The sequence below is a fragment of the Chrysemys picta genome, chromosome 16 (genome assembly GCF_011386835.1).
Source record: "Chrysemys picta bellii isolate R12L10 chromosome 16, ASM1138683v2, whole genome shotgun sequence".
Lineage (NCBI taxonomy): Eukaryota > Metazoa > Chordata > Testudines > Emydidae > Chrysemys > Chrysemys picta.
Genome location: NC_088806.1, coordinates 26,908,568 through 26,928,972, shown reverse-complemented (window position 1 = coordinate 26,928,972; position 20,405 = coordinate 26,908,568). Strand labels below are relative to the sequence as shown.

At 44.9% G+C, this 20,405-nt stretch overlaps 2 protein-coding genes across 7 annotated transcripts in view; one reads left to right on the top strand and one right to left on the bottom strand.

Annotated features, from left to right (window-relative positions):
- ALG9 (ALG9 alpha-1,2-mannosyltransferase) overlaps positions 1–14,905 on the top strand; it is a 132,664-nt gene extending 117,759 nt beyond the window's left edge. The window contains exons 18-19 of one of the 2 annotated variants that reach the window (XR_010593263.1): positions 5,249–5,397; positions 11,287–14,905. The gene's annotated coding sequence lies outside the window, so the exon portion shown is untranslated. Of the gene's footprint in view, positions 1–5,248 lie in introns of both variants that reach the window. The other variant, XR_010593261.1, reaches the window with a different exon arrangement.
- SIK2 (salt inducible kinase 2) overlaps positions 1–20,405 on the bottom strand; it is a 106,083-nt gene that overhangs the window by 28,841 nt on the left and 56,837 nt on the right. For all 5 annotated transcript variants that reach the window (XM_065570360.1, XM_005291414.5, XM_065570358.1 and 2 more), the window contains one exon: positions 3,575–3,699. In XM_065570360.1, coding sequence (XP_065426432.1) covers positions 3,575–3,699 — 125 coding nt within the window. The remainder of the gene's footprint in view (positions 1–3,574; positions 3,700–20,405) is intronic.

Here is a 20,405-nt window from a genome sequence, read left to right as displayed (position 1 = left end):
GCACAGACTGCCGAATTGCACTGTATCTCTGGGTGCTTCAGGATATGGACACATCATCATCAAGACCAGAACACTAAAATTCGATTAAAAACAAATTCAGAATGAAAAGTCTCATGTTTGACAGTGCATTAAAGAGTGCAAGGAACCCTGCTCTGTGCATGTTTCTCCCTCTTTCACTTCATGCGATTTCGGTTGTCCTCTCTGTCCTCTTCCATTAGTGCAGTAAGCAGGGAAACACACACATTGATTCAACAATATGCATCTGCCTGCAGCAGAATGGCATGGGGCACATAGCTTCTTCTCTTTCTCAACTCAGAGAGAGGGCAGCCGGCAGCTCCCTCCCCTTTGTGTTAGTGACTCAGACTCATCAACAATTTACATCTTGAACTCCTGTAGGAGAAGGAAGCAGTGCAGTGAAGCAGGGACAGTCATGCAAAGAACCTATTCAGAAAAAACGATTACCTACCTCTCATAAGTTTTTCCTCTAGCGGTACCTGTTGAGTTGGCTGTGGAGCCCCCTGGAGTGGCGCCTTTATGGCGGTGTATATAGGTCCCTGCCGGCCCGCCGCCTGCTGAGTTCCTTCTTGCCGGAATACTCCTACAGAGGGGAGGCGGGCAGGATTTGGAATAGACATGAACACCACATCTTGAAGAACAACAGTTACGAGAGGAAGGTAACCGTTTTTCCTTCTTCGAGTGCTTGTTCATGTCCATTCCAATTAGGTGACTCCCAAGCCATACTCTTGAAGGAGGGATCGGAGTTCATCTGGTTGCAGATTGCAGCACTGCCCTGCCAAACACTGGCATCTCTGGACTGTTGCGAAATTGCGTAATGCGAGGTGAAGGTGTGGCTAGAGGACCATGTGGATGCCCTGCATATATCCTGAATGGGCACTTGAGCTAGGAAAGTAGCAGATGACGCTTGAGCTCTTGTAGAGTGCGCCATCAATGTCGGGGCCGGAATCTTGGTCAAGTCGTAGCAAGTCCTGATGCATGACGTGATCCAGGATGATATGCGTTGGGAGGAGATGGAGAGCCCTTTCATCCTCTCTGCGACAGCGATGAAGAGCTGTGGGGACTTCCGAAATGGCTTCGTGTGCTCGATATAGAAAGCCAGAGCGCGTCTCATGACCAAGGAATGAAGCATGCAATCTCTGTTATTGGCATGAGGCTTGGGAACAAACACAGGTAGGAAAATGTCCTGATTTATATGGAATTGAGAGCCTACCGTAGGGAGAAACGCAGGTTGTGGGAGCAGTTGCACCATGTCTTTATAAAAGACAGTGTAAGGGGGCTCAGATGTCAGCGCCTTGCGACCAAAGAGGTCCAGCTTCCTGGCCTCCTTGGTCTTTGGAGTGGGACCCAGCTGACCTTGCCACTCTGTGTGATTGGTGGTGTCCACCACTAATGTGCCCAGTTGGGGTGGGTGAAGAGGTGCTCAGACCCCTTCTGTGGAACAAAATATTGGCGTTCTACCCCTTTAACTGTTGGTGGGATAGAGGCTGGATTCTGCCAGAGCACCTTAGTTGTATTTACAATGGTCTTAATAAGAGGAAGGGCCACCCTAGAGGGTCCCTCAGGAGCCAGGATATCAACCATTGGGTCTGAAACCTCTGTGACCTCCTCAGCCTGTAGGTTCAGGTTTTGCACCACCCGGCGAAGGATGTCCTGACGGGCCCTGGTGTCCATTGCTGGCAGAGAGGTAGTCGTCCCTGCCATCGCCTCATCAAGCGAGGTGGAGGAAGACGCCCGAGGAGGGATTGGGTCCTCTTGCCCTTCTAGTTCCCTGATGGTCACCAGGGCAGTTTCAGGTGCATCAGGTATAGGTGTCCTTCCTTGCACTGGGAGTGGGGTGACAACAGCTCCTGTCTGAGGGTCGGATTGCCCCAGATCTTCCTCTAGGGACACAGCTCTCTCCTGGATCCCTTGAGACTGATGGGGCCCCGCGGTGTCCCAAGGCCACCAAAGTCGCCCTCGAGCCCGGTCCTTGGGCCTGATGATAGGCCCCTGGGGTCCAGAAGGGCCACTGCACCGGCCCCTGCCATTGGGGAGGCCATGACTCGACTGGCACTGGTTGGGGTGCATCGCTTCTCAAGTGGTGCTGGGAACAGTGCCAGGATCTAGAGCAATACCAGCTCCGCCTGGAGGTGTAAGATTCCACCTCCAACTCAGAGGAGTACTCAGATGTGGACCAAGATGGAGCAGAACCCGACGGTGCTGGAGATCGGTGCCGTTGTGAGGATGAGCGATGGCCCATCATCTTGAGCTTGCCCCTATGTCTGATGGGGGGGGGCGGAGCCGTCATCGGTGCCATCATTGTCAGAGCCATCAATGTCGGTGCCAGGGCATGTGCCAGCAGGCCCGGGGATTGAGCCATCATGGCAATCAGATCCCGTGCTGCTTCCAATGTGTCCGGTGTGGAAGGAAGATCGAGGTCTTCTCCCTCCAAATCCTCCAGCACTGGAGAGTCCACCCGCACCTGACTCGACGGCCACCGTCACGGCCAGAGTCGACGGCTGTGGGACTTGCAGGCCAGGTTTGGGGTGTTCCAATACAGGAGGCATCCCACTGGTGTGCCATGCTGGCGAGCTGCCCCTGTCCGCCGCCTTATTCTTATGCAGCACTGGCGATTGTGAATGGTGTCGCAATGTGGAGCTGGGCCTCGGGGCTGGGAAGCGGTGCCAATGCTCCTTACCAGAGTCCTTCCTCGGTGCCGAGGGTTCCCGCACCAATGCCAGTGCTGGCTCCGGCTGTGGCGAAGTGCAGATTCCATTAGGAGGAGCTTCAGGCGAGAGTCTCTCTCCTTTGTTCTGGGCTTAAAGCCCCTGCAAATCTTGCACCTATCTGCCTGATGACCCTCCCCAAGGCACGAGTCGTGTGGATCGCCACGTGGCACAGACTTCAGGCACTTCTCACAGGGCTTAAAGCCCTGGGACTGAGGCATGCCATGGTCAGGGGGAAAGGGAATTGGAGAAGATCCCCCAGCTAAGTACTAATCAACTAATTAACACTAATGGGTAACTATTTACAACAACTATTCGAAGAAAGACTGCTAAGTAGGCACTTGTAATATGCAAGACTGAGCTGCTCCAACAACCGTCACTGGCGGTAAGAAGGAACAGAGCAGGTAGCGGGTCGGCAGGGACCTATATACACCGCCATAAAGGCGCCACTCCAGGGGGCTCCACAGTTGACCCGACGGGTACTGCTAGAGGAAAAACCTTCTGACAATCGTGCACGCACACCTAACTGGAATGGACATGAGCAAGCACTCAAAGAACCTCACATTCTGCAAGGAACAGTGACAGCTTTTTGGATTAGCTAAATTATGTCGTGCAGTGACTTCATGTGCACCTACTATGTAACCTTAATGCAAACCTGGCATTCAAAGTGACTTTACAAAGCAAGATCCTAGGCTTCAAAACTATTGGGCCTCATGATCATTTTGTGACTTGGTCTATAAAAATAAAGCCAGAGGGGAACAGCCTGTCTTGTGGTCTAAATGAAATTCAGAGGTGATTACAATGTTCATTTCTAAAAGGTGATTTTAATCAAGTAAATAAAATAACAATACCCAGATATCCAGCTGGGGTCCTTCATACTGCTGCCCTTCAAAGACTTCCGGGGCTGCATACGGGGGGCTTCCACACCAGGTGGTGAGAGGCTCACCACTTTTATAGAAATTTCCAAACCCAAAATCTGTAGGGGAAAAAAAAAATTATTTGAACACATCTGCATTTTTAAACCTACATCCACCAATGATCTGGTGCTGATATGCACTGACTGGGCCTAAAGGCCCACTTTCAGTCATAGCTCTATATTTCCTGCAGAAACAAGAGACGGTTACTCTATTTTTCACTCGCAATGTTATCATCTAATTAAGTGAGAGAGTGGCAACCAGGCTGTGAGCTGAGCCTACGTACTCACCTGTAAATGTCTGAGATTCAATACTGAACCTGAGAGCTCTTTGGCTTTCTCTAAACTAGGCTTTCTTTAGGCTCAGAGAAGGAAAGTGATTTGACCAAGGGCACACAGCTTTTCAATGCTAGAGAACCTAACACACAGAACCTGAGTCTCCTGAATCCCAGTCCAATGACCTATCCATTATGAAATGAGGCTTCTTCAAGGAAGTATCAAAACGGACTTAATACAAACATAAGAACAGCCATACTAGGTCAGACCAAAGGCCCATCTAGCCCAGTATCCTGTGTTCCAACAATGGTCAATAAAGTGCTAAAAGATGCTTTAAGTAAACAAACTGGGGGAAAAATAGAGTGGAGCAAACATATTTTCTCTTTCTCAGTTCCAGTAATCACAGCGGTTACATGTAACAGTAGGTACAAAAACTTTCAGTGCAATTTTTAAGCTGATGTCCCTTTCAGGCTTTGACTGCTGATTTGGACTTTGACAATGTCTCTGGAAAGGTTGCTTTTGAATAGCTATTAACTTTGGCTTTAAGAGAGCAGTTACATGCCATCAACTTGTCTGTGCATGTACAGTGGACATCAGGGTCTTCAGCGAATGAATGACTAATTCAGGACAGCAGGGACAAAATACACCCATCCTCAAGGTGCCACCAGATAAAGAAATAAAACAAAATGTGGGGAATGTTGTGTGTCCATTGCCAGAATCCATTGCAGCCCTCTGGCTCTCTTCTGTCTTCCACACACACTTCCTAGTCAACACCTTCAATGCTCAGCACAACTCTGATCTGATCTGCCTCTCTGCTCTTACTTCTAGCCATCCTTCTCTCTCCCTTTATCCTGTCCACACTTCATTGCCTTCTTCCATACTCCTTTGTAACACCCCCCCCCCTCCTCCTGGCACACCTGTTTCAAGTTCCTCCTCTGAACTCCTTCCTTCAACAAAGCCACTCAGTGCTAACCCGCAAAGTGGCGTTAACTATTTATTAATACATTTTAAAAAATAAACCTCCACTGCAATGTACCTGCTCATCTCTTGTGAAATTCTGACTCCACTAAATCAGTGGAGGTTTTGCCATTGAGTTCAGTGGGGCCACTGAAGTCTCCTTGCTTTGTGAGAGACTTTTTTTTCATATACCAATTTGAAGTGTTAGGTCCTTGGGTCATGAACCATTCTGTATGGAGTAAATCACTGTTGGCACTCAAAGAGGAAGAAAAAACTCCAAGGGGAAAGGGAGTGGGATGGACATGTTCTTTGTTTAAAAACCTTTAAGAGTTAAACAAACCCTAACTTTAATGTTAACTAATGGGCTGTATTTCTGTAGGAAACTAAAGCCTGGTTGTGACATTACCCAGGATACAATGTGGACTGATGAACAGCTGTATTCCCTCAGTTCTCCAATCTGGGGTGCCTTTTACACTGCTTTGCTGTGAGAGCTACCACTCCTGGTCTGCTCGCACACAGCCCCAGCAGGTAAGTTACTCCCAGTTATACTGTATGAGTGTTACAACTAGCCACTCATGAAATTACACTGCATACACCAGCATATTCCCAGTCCCAGACTTTCCCCAGAAATGTACATCTTGTACTGCCCAGTTCTCTCTTGGACAATACAAGCTCATATTAAGCCCATCATTTTATTAATAGAAAATGATATGCACAAATCCTGTTACCCCAAATGGAGTTTCCCAAACATTTCAATCCAAACACACTGTTTGAGATAAATCAGTAAAACAAGTTTATTAACTACAGAAATATAGATTAAGTGATTACCACTAATGAGGCATAAAAGTCAGAATTGATTACAAGAAAATACAAGTAAAATGCAACTAATGCCTAACTTAACAAGCTAAGTGAATTCAAAGCAAAGTCTCTCTCAACACGGTTCAGCAGTCTTACTGGCTGAATTTCTTTCAGTCAGGATCCCTCCCCCAGTCCAATGCTGCTTCCTTGTTCTTCAGGTGTTGTAGATACCTTGGGTACAGAGAAAGGGAGAGATAATTTGGGGCACCTACTCTCTGTTCTTATAGTTCTTTCTCTTCTTCGAGAAGCATCTCCAGCTGAGGTTCAAGGAGACAAAGTTTGTGTGGATAGGAACCCCAAGCTGTTTCTTTGTCAAGATATAGATTTTTCGCTCACACCCTCTTTCCTGCCAAAGGACGGCCACTTAACCAGTCCATTTGATTTTGTTGAAACCTTGCTGAGGCATCGCCTAGCCTTTTGTCTCTGGTTTGTGACTGCTCCCCAGACTTGGAACATATCTTAATAGTAACAGAGGGTCCTGTGGCACCTTTAAGACTAACAGAAGTATTGGAGCATAAGCTTTCGTGGGTGAATGCCCACTTCATCAGATGCAAGTAATGGAAATTTCCAGAGGCAGGTATAAATCAATATGGAGATAACGAAGTTAGTTCAATCAGGGAGGGTGAGGTGCTCTGCTAGCAGTTGAGGTGTGAACACCAAGGGAGGAGAAACTGCTTCTGTAGTTGGATAGCCATTCACAGTCTTTGTTTAATCCTGATCTGATGGTGTCAAATTTGCAAATGAACTGGAGCTCAGCAGTTTCTCTTTGGAGTCTGGTCCTGAAGTTTTTTTGCTGTAAGATGGCTACCTTTACATCTGCTATTGTGTGGCCAGGGAGGTTGAAGTGTTCTCCTACAGGTTTTTGTATATTGCCATTCCTGATATCTGACTTGTGTCCATTTATCCTCTTGCGCAGTGACTGTCCAGTTTGGCCAATGTACATAGCAGAGGGGCATTGCTGGCACGTGATGGCATATATAACATTGGTGGACGTGCAGGTGAATGAGCTGGTCATGTTGTAGCTGGTCATGTTGTAGCTGATCTGGTTAGGCCCTGTGATGGTGTTGCTGGTGTAGATATGTGGGCAGAGTTGGCATTGAGGTTTGTTGCATGGGTTGGTTCCTGAGTTAGAGTTGCTATGGTGCAGTGCGTGGTTGCTGGTGAGAATATGCTTAAGGTTGGCAGGTTGTCTGTGGGCGAGGACTAGCCTGCTTCCCAAGGTCTGTGAAAGTGAGGGATCATTGTCCAGGATGGGTTGTAGATCACTGATGATGCGTTGGAGAGGTTTAAGCTGAGGACTGTAGGTGATGGCCAGTGGAGTTCTGTTGGTTTCTTTTTTGGGCCTGTCTTGTAGCAGGAGGCTTCTGGGTACACGTCTGGCTCTGTTGATTTGTTTCTTTATTTCCTTGTGTGGGTATCGTAGTTATGAGAATGCTTCGTGAAGATCTTGTAGGTGTTGGTCTCTGTCTGAGGGGTTGCAGCAGATGCGGTTGTACCTCAGCGCTTGGCTGTAGACGATGGATCTTCTGGTGTGTCCAGGGTGGAAGCTGGAGGCATGAAGGTAGGCGTAGCGGTCGGTGGGTTTTCGGTATAGGGTGGTGTTAACGTGGCCATCGCTTATTTGTATTGTGGTGTCTAGGAAGTGGACCTCCCGTGTGGATTGGTCCAGGCTGAGGTTGATGGTCGGGTGGAAGCTGTTGAAATCACGGTGGAATTCTTCCAGGGTCTCCTTCCCATGGGTCCAGATGATGAAGATGTCATCAATATAGCGTAGGCAGAGAAGGGGTGTGAGTGGACGAGAGCTGAGGAAGCGTTCCAGGTCAGCCATAAAAATGTTGGCATATTGTGGGGCCATGCGGGTGCCCATGGCGGTGCCATTGGTCTGGAGGTATATATTGTCACCAAATTTGAAATAATTGTGTGTGAGGATAAAGTCACAGAGCTCAGCAACAAGTTGTGCTGTGTCATCATCAGGGATACTGTTCCTGACAGCTTGTATTCCATCTGTGTGTGGGATGTTTGTGTAGAGAGCCTCTACATCCATGGTAGCTAGGATGGTGTTTTCTGGGAGGTCACCAATGCATTGTAGTTTTCTCAGGAAATCAGTGGTGTCACGGAGATAACTGGGAGTGCTGGTGGCTTAGGGTCTGAGTAGGGAGTCCACATATCCAGACAGTCCTTCAGTGAGAGTGCCAATGCCCGAGATGATGGGGCGTCCAGGATTTCCAGGTTTGTGGATCTTGGGTAGTAGATAGAATAACCCCGGTAGGGGCTCTAAGGGTATGTTGATTTGTTCCGGTGTTAGTGTAGGGAGTGTCCTGAGCAGATGGTGCAGTTTCTTAGTGTATTCCTCAGTGGGATCTGAGGAAAGTGGCCTGTAGAATCTGGTATTGGAGAGTTGTCTGGCAGCCTCCTTCTGGTAGTCAGACCTGTTCATGATGACAACAGCACCTCCTTTATCAGCCTCTTTGATGACGTCAGGGTGGTTTCTGAGGCTGTGGATGGCATTGCATTCCGCACGACTTAGGTTATGAGGCAAGCAATGTTGTTTTTCCACAATTTCTGCCTGTGCACGTCGGCGGAAGCATTCTATGTATAGGTCCAGACTATCATTTCGACCCTCAGGAGGAGTCCATGTGGAGTTCTTCCTGTGTTGTTGGTGGGAGGGTATCCGTGTATCAGTGCGCTGTTCAGTGTTATCTTGAAAGTATTCTTTGAGCCGGAGGAGTACGCGGAGTCGACGGGGGAGCCTGCCGCGTCTGGACCGCGAAAGTAGGCTTCCAGATCACCGCAGAACTGTATCATGTTCGTGGAGGTGCTGGGGCAAAAAGAGAGTCCCCAAGATAGGACAGACTCTTCTGCTGGGTTGAGAGTGTAGCTGGATAAATTGATGATATTGCTGGGTTTCTGTTAGTCTTAAAGGTGCCACAGGACCCTCTGTTGCTTTTTACAGATTCAGACTAACACAGCTACCCTTCTGATATCTTAATAGTAGAAACTTATAACTTTACATACAATGTTGCCACACACATTTTACCAGGACAATAACGATCAGCAAAGTATGAGTTTTCAAATGATACCCCACAAGGCATATTTTGTACAAAATTTATCATAGGCCTGTAAAAAGGGTGAATATACAGATTCACACAGGTCTACATTAGAAAATTAGGTCAATTTATGTGTGTCAGTCAGTCGGGTGTAAAAAAACCACCCCCCTGAGCAGCATTGTTAAGCTGACTTAAGTCCCCATGTAGACAGCACTAAGGTGATGGAACATTTTGTCCATCAACCTAGCTATTGTCTCTTGGGGAGGTGGATTATGTACACCAACAGGAGAACCCCCCACCCCATTGGTATAGGTAGTATCTACACTTAAGCGCTACAGCAGCACAGATGTGCCGCTGTAGCATTTTAAGGGTAGACACACTCTGAGACATGTAACAATAGCAGGTCACAGGCAAACTAAGGCCCACAATCCAATATACTGTGCAGAACTTCATATATGCTCAGCATTAGTCTAACTTGGTGTTAGCCATTGTTTAGCTGCTCCTTGAAGTAGTGATCCTGCTAACTTTTCCGGAGAATAACAGGCCATACAATATAAGATTTCAGCTTGTATTTTTTCAGGTGATAAAGCTTTACCCTCCTAAGTAGCTGAGCTTTTAATGTGTAACTGTACACTGGTGCATTGGGAAATTCTGTGAAAGTCAACAGCGTTGATTTATAGTAATCAGGCTGTTGATTTAGTCCTATCAACCGCTGAATACCTCAGAGGCATGTGAATACCATGTGGCGGTGATCAGCAGATAGCTTCACTGATAAACACTGTGGTTAGTAGACACTGTACAGGCACCACTGATACCACTTCATTTTGCTCTAGTTGCATACGTTGCATTATGTTTGGGAAAGGACTCGGCTCTCGCCTCATATGACGTGTGCTACAAAACCATATAAAGACCCTGCAAGTCACAAGCACAGCAACACAGTGTTACTGTTAACTATATGAAAACACAAGCTAATCCCACAGTCAGAGGAATTGACAATTTTAGATAAAACTAACCTTGCTCTGGAGTGGCACATATGTGGAGCTGGAATTGCAAAATTTATTTTCAGTGTAGAGTAAAGGTACGTGTATTTCTCTAACATAAGGCTACAAGATTCTCCTAGGGTTTATCTACTCTTCAGCTGGGAGTGAGCCTCCCACCCTGGATACACAGACCAGAAGGAGCAGGGCTTGAACTAGAGTGCTAAAAATAGCAGTGTGGACATACCCTTAGAGCTCATTTAATTTTCTCTAACTTTATGTACTGTAATGCATCAATCAAGTGTGATGAAATTTAGCAGAACCAACCACTGAAACAATAAAATGTGAGTCAGTGGGTCACACAGAACTTCAACAAGATTCCTGTAATAGCAGAGTAGTGGCAAGCTTTTAGTGTAGATTACATCTTAATAGAAAGACTGTCTGCTGGATACCCCCACTCCCATTCATGATAGCATAGCCCCATTAGTAGCTACAACAACTGCTTATTTGTAAAGTACCACCCACAAAATAGTCAATGTATTTTTTACGGTTTATTAATTAAATATAGCATCTGGGAACAAAGAAAGCCAATGCCACATGGCCAGTCAGCTCTCTTTAAAGCACAATATTGAAAGCACTGCAGCGGGAAACATGGTTTAAAGTGATGCAAACATTAAGTCAATATTCACCCAGTAGGACTATTCAAGGGGAACTCCTCCCATAAACTGGCCTTTTAATAAGGCCACAAAACAGGCCAATCTGGTCCACAGGAGCAATTGAAGTGTGTAGTTCAGTCACATTACAAACGCAACCCATGCCATTTCCTCCTCGCCTTATCCCTCTCCTCCTTCCACTCACCCACTGTTATCTTGGGTTTGGTACTGGACACAGACAAAGGAAGTAAATGTCTCCACTAACTTACACTTAGACTACTTCTGAACTGACCTCACTCCTTGTTGCATGAAGTTTAATAATACTTTGCACCTTTATAATATAACTCCTTCCATCCAAGAATCTCAAAGTATTTATTATTCAGCTTGTCTTACCTTATAGGGGGTGTTTTGATGATAAATATCCCTATTTTACAGATGAGGAATCTGAGGCAGAGATTAACTGATTTGCCCAAGATCCCACACTGAGTTTAGTAATCACAATTAAATGGCTGATCATCTCCTAAGCCTAAAACAGAAATCAGTGTCTCTCTCCTTAGAACCTTTGTCTGGACATTCCCAAGCGCAGAAACCCAGCGGTATTCCTGAAATGGTGCTTTGCTCCACCCTCTCTCACACTTACATACCATTTCATTAAATGGATTGTGGGCGACCTTTCTATCACTCCAATTCACAGGATATGCTCAGGGAACACCACACTCAGATGACTCCAACGCATCAGGACTCAAGGGGAACTGCCAAGTCCAGGTTCCTTTTATAAACATTAGCCTTGTGCCTTTTTGCTAGGCTGGAACCATATGGTCCCCACCTATTTCTTTATCGTCTCATGCACCGCTCACAAATTGATTTTCTTCTTTATATAAGCCATCCATCCTGTTCAAGACACACCACAGAACTTGCAGTCATGAGAGAAGGACAAGACTAAAGGTAATCATTTGGTGGCATTTTTATTAATAACCAAACACCACCACCAACCATCACAACATTGGAATTCTGTTTGCTTTGATATTGCATTAAGTCACCCTCAACCCATCTCAAATTAACCGTACCCAATATCCCCACCAATAAGAAAACAGACACTAGTCGTATCCCAGGCTTCTCTTGTTGGGAAACAAGAGTAAGAGGTGTCAATGGATGGGCTGCCTTTGTACATTCTTCCACAACGCCTTTATGAACTGAATACTCTCCCTCAACTGATCTAGAAGGCCACTACCGCCTTCTTCATCTTTCTCCTCCAGACCCACCGCTGTCAAAATGCTTACAAGAATATAGCCAGTTAACATTGGTTAAGTCAAAGGGGTAGTTGAGGATTATGGATTTTTATTGTGTGTGTGGGAGGGAGGGGGGCGCGAAATGTATACATTCTGTGTTTTATACTGCTCCTCTATATTTCATATACTACTTGTCTTCTCAGATAGTTAGCTCCTCACAAGAGGGATTATGTCTTCACATGAGTTTGAGCAGCCCTAGCACATTGATGGTGCTACCAGAATTCAGATACTAGAACACTTTCATTTTTGTAGAAGAAAACAATAATTTGCTCTTCCTTCAAAACCTGTGTATATGAACACTATGTGGGTTCCCTTCAATTGGTATTTAATTATTGGATTAGGTATACAGCATGAGCCATCTTTATTATAAATCAAATAGACCATCTCATAAAACTGAAATGTAGCATAGGGTGGATTAGCCATTGCTTGGAATCTTTGAATTAAGATGAGATCAGTTTCTAGAAGATAAGATGTAATTGAACCACAAATTATTAGGTTTATGCAGGAATTAGTGGGTAACATCCTATAGCATCTTTCACAAGGGCGGGCAAACTTTTTGGTCTGAGGGCCACATCGGGTTTCCAAAATTTTATGGAGCGCCGATTAGGGGAGGCTGTGCCTCGCCAAACAGTCAGGCGTGGCCCGGCTCCTTCCCCCTATCAGGCCTCCCTTGCTTCTTGCCCCCTGATGGCCCCAGGACTCCTGCCACATCCAATCACCCCGTTCCCTGACAGCCCGCCCCCCCCCCTCCAGGACCCCTGCCCCATCCACCCCTCCCTGTCCCCTGACTGCCCCCGGATGCCCGCACCCCATCCAATCCCTCCTCTCATTCCTGTCACCCCGGGAACCCTGCCCTAATCCCACTGTTCCCTGCCCTCTCACCACCACCCCAAACTCCCCTTCCCTCTATCCACCCCCCCCGAGCACGCTGCCTGGAGCAACAGTGGCTGGCGGTGCTACAGCTGCACCGCCCAGAGCACCAGGACAGGCAGCCATGCTGCCCGGCTTGAGCCAGCCATGCCACAGCTCTGCAGCTGTGCTGCCCAGTGAGAGCTCGCTGCCCCGCCGCCCAGAGCATTACGCTGGTGGCGCAGTGAACTGAGGCTGCGGGGGAGGGGGAACAGCAGGGGAGGGGCTGGGGGCCAGGAGCTCAGGGACTGGGCAGGAGGGTCCTGCAGGCCGGAGGTAGCCCGCAGGCCATAGTTTGCCCACCTTTGGTCTATCATGAAGGAAGTCAGATTAGATAATCACAATGGCCCCCCTTCTGGCTTTAAAATCCATGCATCCATCTGTTGGTCATTACATATCAATCATTGTCTCTGTGTCAGCCTTTTGCACAGAATTGTCAAATTGAAAAATGTGCAGAAAACATGGGAAATTTTTGTATTATTTTTATGAAGTGTCTGTGACTTAGTTTCCCCACTCACTATTTTATTGCTGCTCCTTTGGTAGTAAGGGGTTAATTTCTTTCCAAAGAAGGGGGAATATGCAATGAATTGACTGGGTGCAGGTCCTGTAGACATGTCTAGGTTGATATGATTGGACTATCAAGAACTCTCAACATATGAAGAGAGCTACCTTGGGAGACACAATGGAGACCCATGACTGAACCATTAACCTTTAAAGACTGTTAACTGCTAGCCAAAGGGACCTGCTTGTAGATGAACAATTACTTGTCTGACCGCAACTCCTTCCCAAGGGAGGGCATACATGAGAATGCAGTGCGACTGGGACTCACTCCAGACGAAGAACTAAAATGCCAGGAGAGGGCAGTAAGAATCCTGCTCTTCCAGCAAATGGAGTAATTCAATCTGGGACCACTGGGCAGGGACAGGGAGGTTTGCTACAGGAAAGCACTGCCCGCCTGTCTTCCAGGCCAGGGCAAAGAGGGTTCACATCTACACAGTGCAAAAAAAAGACTGGTGGCAGTGAGTCTTGGAGCCTGGGTCAACTGATTTGAGCTAGTGGGGCTTGTACTGCAAGACTAAAAATAGCAGGGTAGATGTTTGGGCTTGGGCTGAAGCCTGAACAGGAGAGAGATTCAGAGCCTGTGCTCCTGAGTCTCTCCCTCTTTGCCAGGTTTGAAGTTTCGTCTCCAGCCCGAGCATGCATGTCTGCTATTTTTAGCCCCATAGTTGACCCGGGCTATGAGACTCATTGCCAATGTTTGATTTGTTTTTGTTTGTTTTTTGCTGTGTAGATGTATCCAGAGGGGCCCACCTAACTAAGCAAGGAGGAGCTGGCAAGTTAGGGCAGGACATGCATTTAGGCTTTGCCTCACCACTGTTCCTAAATACTGAATTCCAGTTCACAAATAATGTCTTGTTTTGAAAAGGCTGTCCTGTATCACTGCAAATATCTGCTGGTTGCATTGCTCCTAAGAGGGGAAGTCTCCAGTGGGTCCAAGCTCATTTGGACCAGTTCAAGGAGTCACACTAAGAAACAGAGATGCTGAAGCCAAAAATCCAATCTTGGAGTCATGGGGCTCCCCACCTTGGGAAGAGTGGAGGCCCAGGGCCTATCACATACACTTCCAGAAAGCCCATACGAAGTCAGAGGCACAGCATATCTTGTGGATCCATGAAATCACATTTTGAAAACATGCAAAAAGCCAGACAAGCTAGCCAGACAGGCACCCAAGCAGAGTCTCTTTTCAATGGCCCTGTGGTACATCAGTGTCAGCTGGAGACAAGGGATCAATATCAATCCAGCTCTGTATTTGAGTGCAAAGCACAGAATGTAAAGTTCATGCCACATTTCCCTTTCTCCCTCCCAGAGACCCAATAATTGCAAAATACGTTGTGATAAATACTTAATAAAATAGTATAGATGAAAAAAAACCACCACCCAGTCACTGTTTCTCGCCTGCCTTATTTCTATCACAGCCAGACTTGTGTTGTGAAATTTTTAATTCACTTTGACACAGTTTTTCTTCACACATTATTGGCTTAGCAACCTTGACAATACTTCAGGAGACGCGAGGCAATTTCTTTCCTCAGAAGCATTTTGCCATCTGTGTAGGTGTCATTAAGTCTGAACTCTCCCCTCAGTTATCTTGAATTTGTCAGATCAGTTAAGATCTCCAAGAGTCTCTTAGCGCTGCAGATAGATACCAGTCTTTTGCCAAGAATTGCAGTGTTGTTCAGGTGCCATTATTAGGAATTTTCCATATCAGACCACAAGTACTTTCAAAAGGGGTAAAATTACAGTGACTTGTCTTGCAGAAAAATGTACAAAGTGCTGTTACAATTCCCAAAGAAAGCAAAAATTAGGCCTGGTCGGCACTTAAAAATTAGATCAACCTAGCTACGTCGCTCAGGGCTATGAAAACATTCACGCCCAGTGTGCCATAGTTAGGTCAGCCTAAGCCCCAGTGTACGTTGACGACCTAACTGTGTCTATCTACTGCCTCTCTGAGAGCTGGATTAACAATTTTATTAAAGCTAATGTTAAACAAAAATTATGTAATACACAGGATGAGAAAAGAGTGTCTGTACATCTGGGTATAGTGCTTAGATTATCGACAAATACAATTTGTTTTTAAAAGTCATATGATACATAGAGTACATAATCAGCAATAATTCAAGTTTAGGTGAATACATTTAAGAATACAGTTTGGATATGAGCATCCAAGTATTCAGGTACATCACTCATGAGAAGTTGTACAGAGATTTGGTTGTGGAAAGCAAAATATATCAATGAATGGAGACTGTCCCTCAGTAATGTAGAATTAGGGTAGGTTGTCCAGTTAGGAAATACAATCTATCAGGGAAGTCTTTCAGTTACTTTCCTTGCTGCGCTTATCGTCGGCACTCCAGCTCATCCCTCCTGGTATTGTTGATGTCCAGTGATGTGTTCTATGTAGATGTCCCTCGACCATCTGACAACATCCGACACCATGAGTTGCCGCATCAGATGAGCGTAGCGTTGACTGATTCCGCATTCCCGCAACACTCACTCGTTACTGGGATCCCATACGCAAAAGGCTCACACGATCAGCGTGTCTCTGAACTTGGTAACCCCTAGCTCTCAAGGTGTCAGCCAGAGGGGCATACTTCTCCACCTTTCAAGCTCGGGCATTGTGGAAGGCTGGGGTCCTGTTCTTGAAGGGCACTGTGGCGTCCGCCATGATGATCATCTTCCAGTCCGTCGCAGTTGGCTGTCCACTCTGGGAATGGTGGAATTCACGGCAACCTTCCCTATGGGTGGTGGGATGCCTTTGATCAGGCGATCTTGGATGGTGTTGTCTCGCAGCTGCCAGGCTCTGGAATGGGGCTTGCAGCTACACAGGATGTGGGGTAGTGTCTCGTGGGCATAGCCACCCTTCCTACATCGCTTGTCCCAATTCCCGTGGCGGACAGCTCCGTTCAGAGGAATGCAGTTGAGCCGGGCCCCATGGATGAATCTCCAGTTGGCAAATTGGCTGAAGCTGCCCCCGGGGAAGATATGGTTGCTGGTGTCCCACTTTGCACGTCACCTCAAACACTTTGCCCTGGTCCAGCTTGTGTTTCAGGTTTTCCACATACTGGCAGCAGATGGCATCCTTCAGGGTCCTCTCCAGCATGGTTCTAGTTTTTGGAGTGAGGATAACTACACTGATGAAAAATCTCCTTCTGCTGATGTAGGAAGTGTCTGCACTACTGCAGCTGTGCTGCTGTAGCACGGGTAATGTAGGCAGAGCCTAAGTTTGAAATTTTTTAAAAATTCTTTTTAACTAATTTAGACTATGTTCTGATGTACTACCAGTTTCCACTCTGGGTACTTACTAGAATATGTTGCTGTATTCATATAATTTTAAGCTCTAAGTTTTATAAAAGGTGCCAGAATACCCCCAGACAGCCTTGTCTTGAAAAAATTAAACTAGTTGTTTATAACAATACAGAGTCCATATAAAACATTCTCTTGTATGCAGGGATAATATTTTAGTAAGCATCTTAATGAATCCAGGAAGGGATCCAGATAAGGTCAGAGCTCAAGACCATTAAAATAAAGTTTACTCAACTGTAACTTGGGTTTTCTGAACAACAAAAGAAGAGAGAAGGCCTTTACACGGGGTTGGTCAGGTGTAAAAAATGTGTCTTTTTCTAGGGCATGAAGGATTCTTGAGATTCTCCTCTCTCAGAACTCTGTAAAGTATTGACGTTATATAACCAAATACTCATTGTTTTTATTTAAGATTCACTAAATCTACACCAAGGGCAAGTAGGTTTTATAACTAGACAGCATGGCCCTTGCAAGACTTTGGCCTCCTGCTCCCCATTTGATCAGTGGCACGACACATCCAGAATTTATACTACCCCGGATGCTAAGACAGACTGTGGCCGAGTGGTGTGGGTAGCAGTACCTCTTTTCCACAACAGAGAAACTGGGATTTGGGGAGACATTTATGTCCTGCATAGAGCCATTGTATAGATTCCCCAAGAATGTCCCTTTTGGTTAACGATGGAAAATCTCCATCTTATTTTCTGAAGAACTGGACTAGACAGGGTTGTCTACTATCTTGCTGACCCCAAACACTAGCTGTTTTTCAAGGTTTCTCTCTGAACACTGAGTACAGAGTTGCCATATATGCAGATTACATACTGCTTTTTATCTCCAATCCTACAACCTCAATTCCTTCCCCTTCAGTTCCTGAGGAACATACATCTCTCTCTGATTTTAAAGTAAATGTTGGAAAATGGCATGCATTGGCAATAGGGTACAGCCCAAATCGGACACCTACTAACTCAGATTGGATTTCTTCATGTAACGCAAATCTCAGATACTTAGGGATACATATTCCAGCAAATTGCTCAGATCTTTACAAATCCAACACATTCCACTGTTGGACAAGATAATTACCTGTTTGGATAAGTGTCTGGAGTTCAATGTCAGCTGTTGGGCCATATCTTTGTAATAAAAAACTACCCCTTTCTTATTTTCTCTAGGTTTCTATAATTGTCTTCTAATTTTTAAAAAACGTAAAACCCACATATTAATACCATTGTTAAAAATGTATTTGAATAAAAAAAAACCACCCAGACGTAGACAGAGCATTGCATATGGTCTCACATTTAAGGTATACCATTGGGCTGTTTGATTTATTTATTTTTAGTTTGATTGGTTTGCTTTGATAAGAGCATTAGAGTGACTGGTACTCAAGTAAATACAAAACAAACAATAGGTTTTTTCTTCATTTCTATGTTTTTGTGTTTTGTAATTGCTGTTCCATTATAATCAGACTTCATCCTGGATCAGAGATGATCCCTTTAATATAACATGAATTTTGTTAATATTTCTTGTTCCAGATCTAGTAATCAGATTTAAAGAATATTAGTGTTCTTCAAGAGAAAGCCCTCCATCGAGCATATGCCACCCTGAGAATCTTAGGAGGGCTGCAATTGGACCCGCTATAGGGGCTGAGATTATACAATGGAGTGATCTTTATCTTCTTAACCTTTGCCCGCATCTGTGCTTCAGATATACGATCATTCACAGTTTTGTTTTCAGTTGTATAAACTGGATGTTCCTGCAGTCTGCAAATCTTGGTCTGAATGATCTTGGCATTTTGTTTCTTTTCCTTGTTACCCCTTTAAAATAATAAACTACTTAAACTAAAAAAAAAAATCTTGAATCATAGAGGTGTAATTTTTGTCTTTACATAATTTAAACGAGCATCTGTTAAAAAAAGAAAACAATGAGTAAGGTTTTAAACCAGTTTTCAAGCTGAAAAATGGAAGCTATTTCCCAGAAATAAGAGAACCTCTGCAATATTTGCTGTGCATCCAACACTCTGAGGTGGGCTGTAATTCACAGATTTAAAAATCCTCCTGCAAATAGCTTCAGGGTTAAATTAATCCACTTTTTAAAAATTACCAACAGAATTCAACCTGCCTGGCTTCATGGAGGCACACGGATCTTTAGTTATGATAGTAATACGAGTGAAGGAGACAATTTTGAGAGAGGTGCTGATAAAGAAAAGGTATGAGTGCGGTAGAAACAAACCTGACCCACTTCATGAACAGAATACTGATCAGCCATTCTGACGTCAATGCATATTTTACTGTCCACCAGCAAGACAAGCCAGCAGCGCACTCTACTTCAAAATAATAGTCACTCCTACCTGATTTGGTTCAACCACAATTGCGATCAAGTTCATGTGATCTCTGCAGACTCTGTCTATAAAAGATCCTAATCCAAGCTCTCATGGGCTGGAAGTATACAGAGAGCTTCTCATTGTTTCATCCTAGTTCAAAGCTATGTTTATTTTCCACAGACCTTTACAGAGCGCACAGATTTTATTTGGTGGAGCCATAGTGCAGAAGCAGTCAATCTGCACTCTGGCCCTCACAGACCCTCCAAAACCAAGTAAACTCAAAGAATAAAAATAGTTTGACTTTTTTCTGAGGCAAACCATTTCTGATAAGAACAAATGGGATTGTCTGGTTAGCACTAAAAAATAATGCAGGGTAAAATCTGAAGGAGAATGCATTAGTGTAACAGCCCTAACCCCATCCCTCCCCAAGCAGACATTTTATCTGGTCAGTACAGAAAGCCCTTTGTTTTCAATTTTTACCAGAAAATTCCCAGGTTCTGTAAAAGCGATTATTTGGTTTTTACCAGTTTTCACCCAATTTTTTGGATCACTAAAGTACATGAAAATACTGATTATGTTAAGGAAATCCAAAGCATTAGGTAGGTGCAATTATGTTAATAATAAATACAAGGCTGTATGTTAAAGTAAGGCAACATACACAATGTAAGGAAGATACACACACGTGTGCATATGTGTATGTACTGTTAATGTACAGTTCATGAAATCAACCACAGCATTAAAAACTTTTTACTTTCAATACTCTTACGTTTCTCTATTTGTTGCTTTTTTCTGTTCTCCCATCCCCCAATATTAACCCAGATGCTTACTCAGAAAACTGATAACTTGTTGCACCAATTTCCACCTATTTTAAATTTTTTGTAATGAACATATGATAAATTCCTTGGTAATTTTAAACAAAATAAAAAAAATGGAGGGCCTTGTTAATATATGTATGTTTGTTATTTAGGACACATTTTGAGTTTGGATTTATTTATATATAAAAAATTCTGGAAGATAATCCCCTAGAACAATCAGTTCAGGAGTCATTGCTCCCTAGGATTAACATTTATTTACCTTACATAAAGACCCCTGTTGAGAAAAGTTCCTTGGACCTCTCTCCATTGTTTTTTGGAACAATTTTAAATAAAAAACCTGAAACTTGCAGTATTGCCTTGGGGGGGGGGGGTGGAGGGAGGAGGAGGAGCCTAAGCAGCAGGGGTGACAATCTCACAAATACTTCAGCATACATTCTTGGGAACAGGTTTTTTGGGGTCTCAGTGTCTTCACCATTGAGCTGAACCACACAGGGCAATTTTATTCCTACTTCTATATTTGACTAAGAAGTGTTCGGCCACTAAAAAGAAAAAGCTTCAGAATAAGAACCCCAAGAGCCAGAAGCAGATTTGCCAGCAAATTAACTAGTGAGATGAACCAGCAAGTTACTGTGAAGAATGCAGCTGGGCTGTTGACTCATTGTTCTTCCATAGCAGAACTGGATGTGTGGCTGGATTTCCCAGATGGCTGGACTGACTAGCAGAGGGAGGGCCCAAAGAATTAGTTCAAAAAGCCCAATGCCATTACAACAACAATAGAACACTCTTGGAGTTAGATATCAGCTGGGTTTGGTTTTCCTCTGA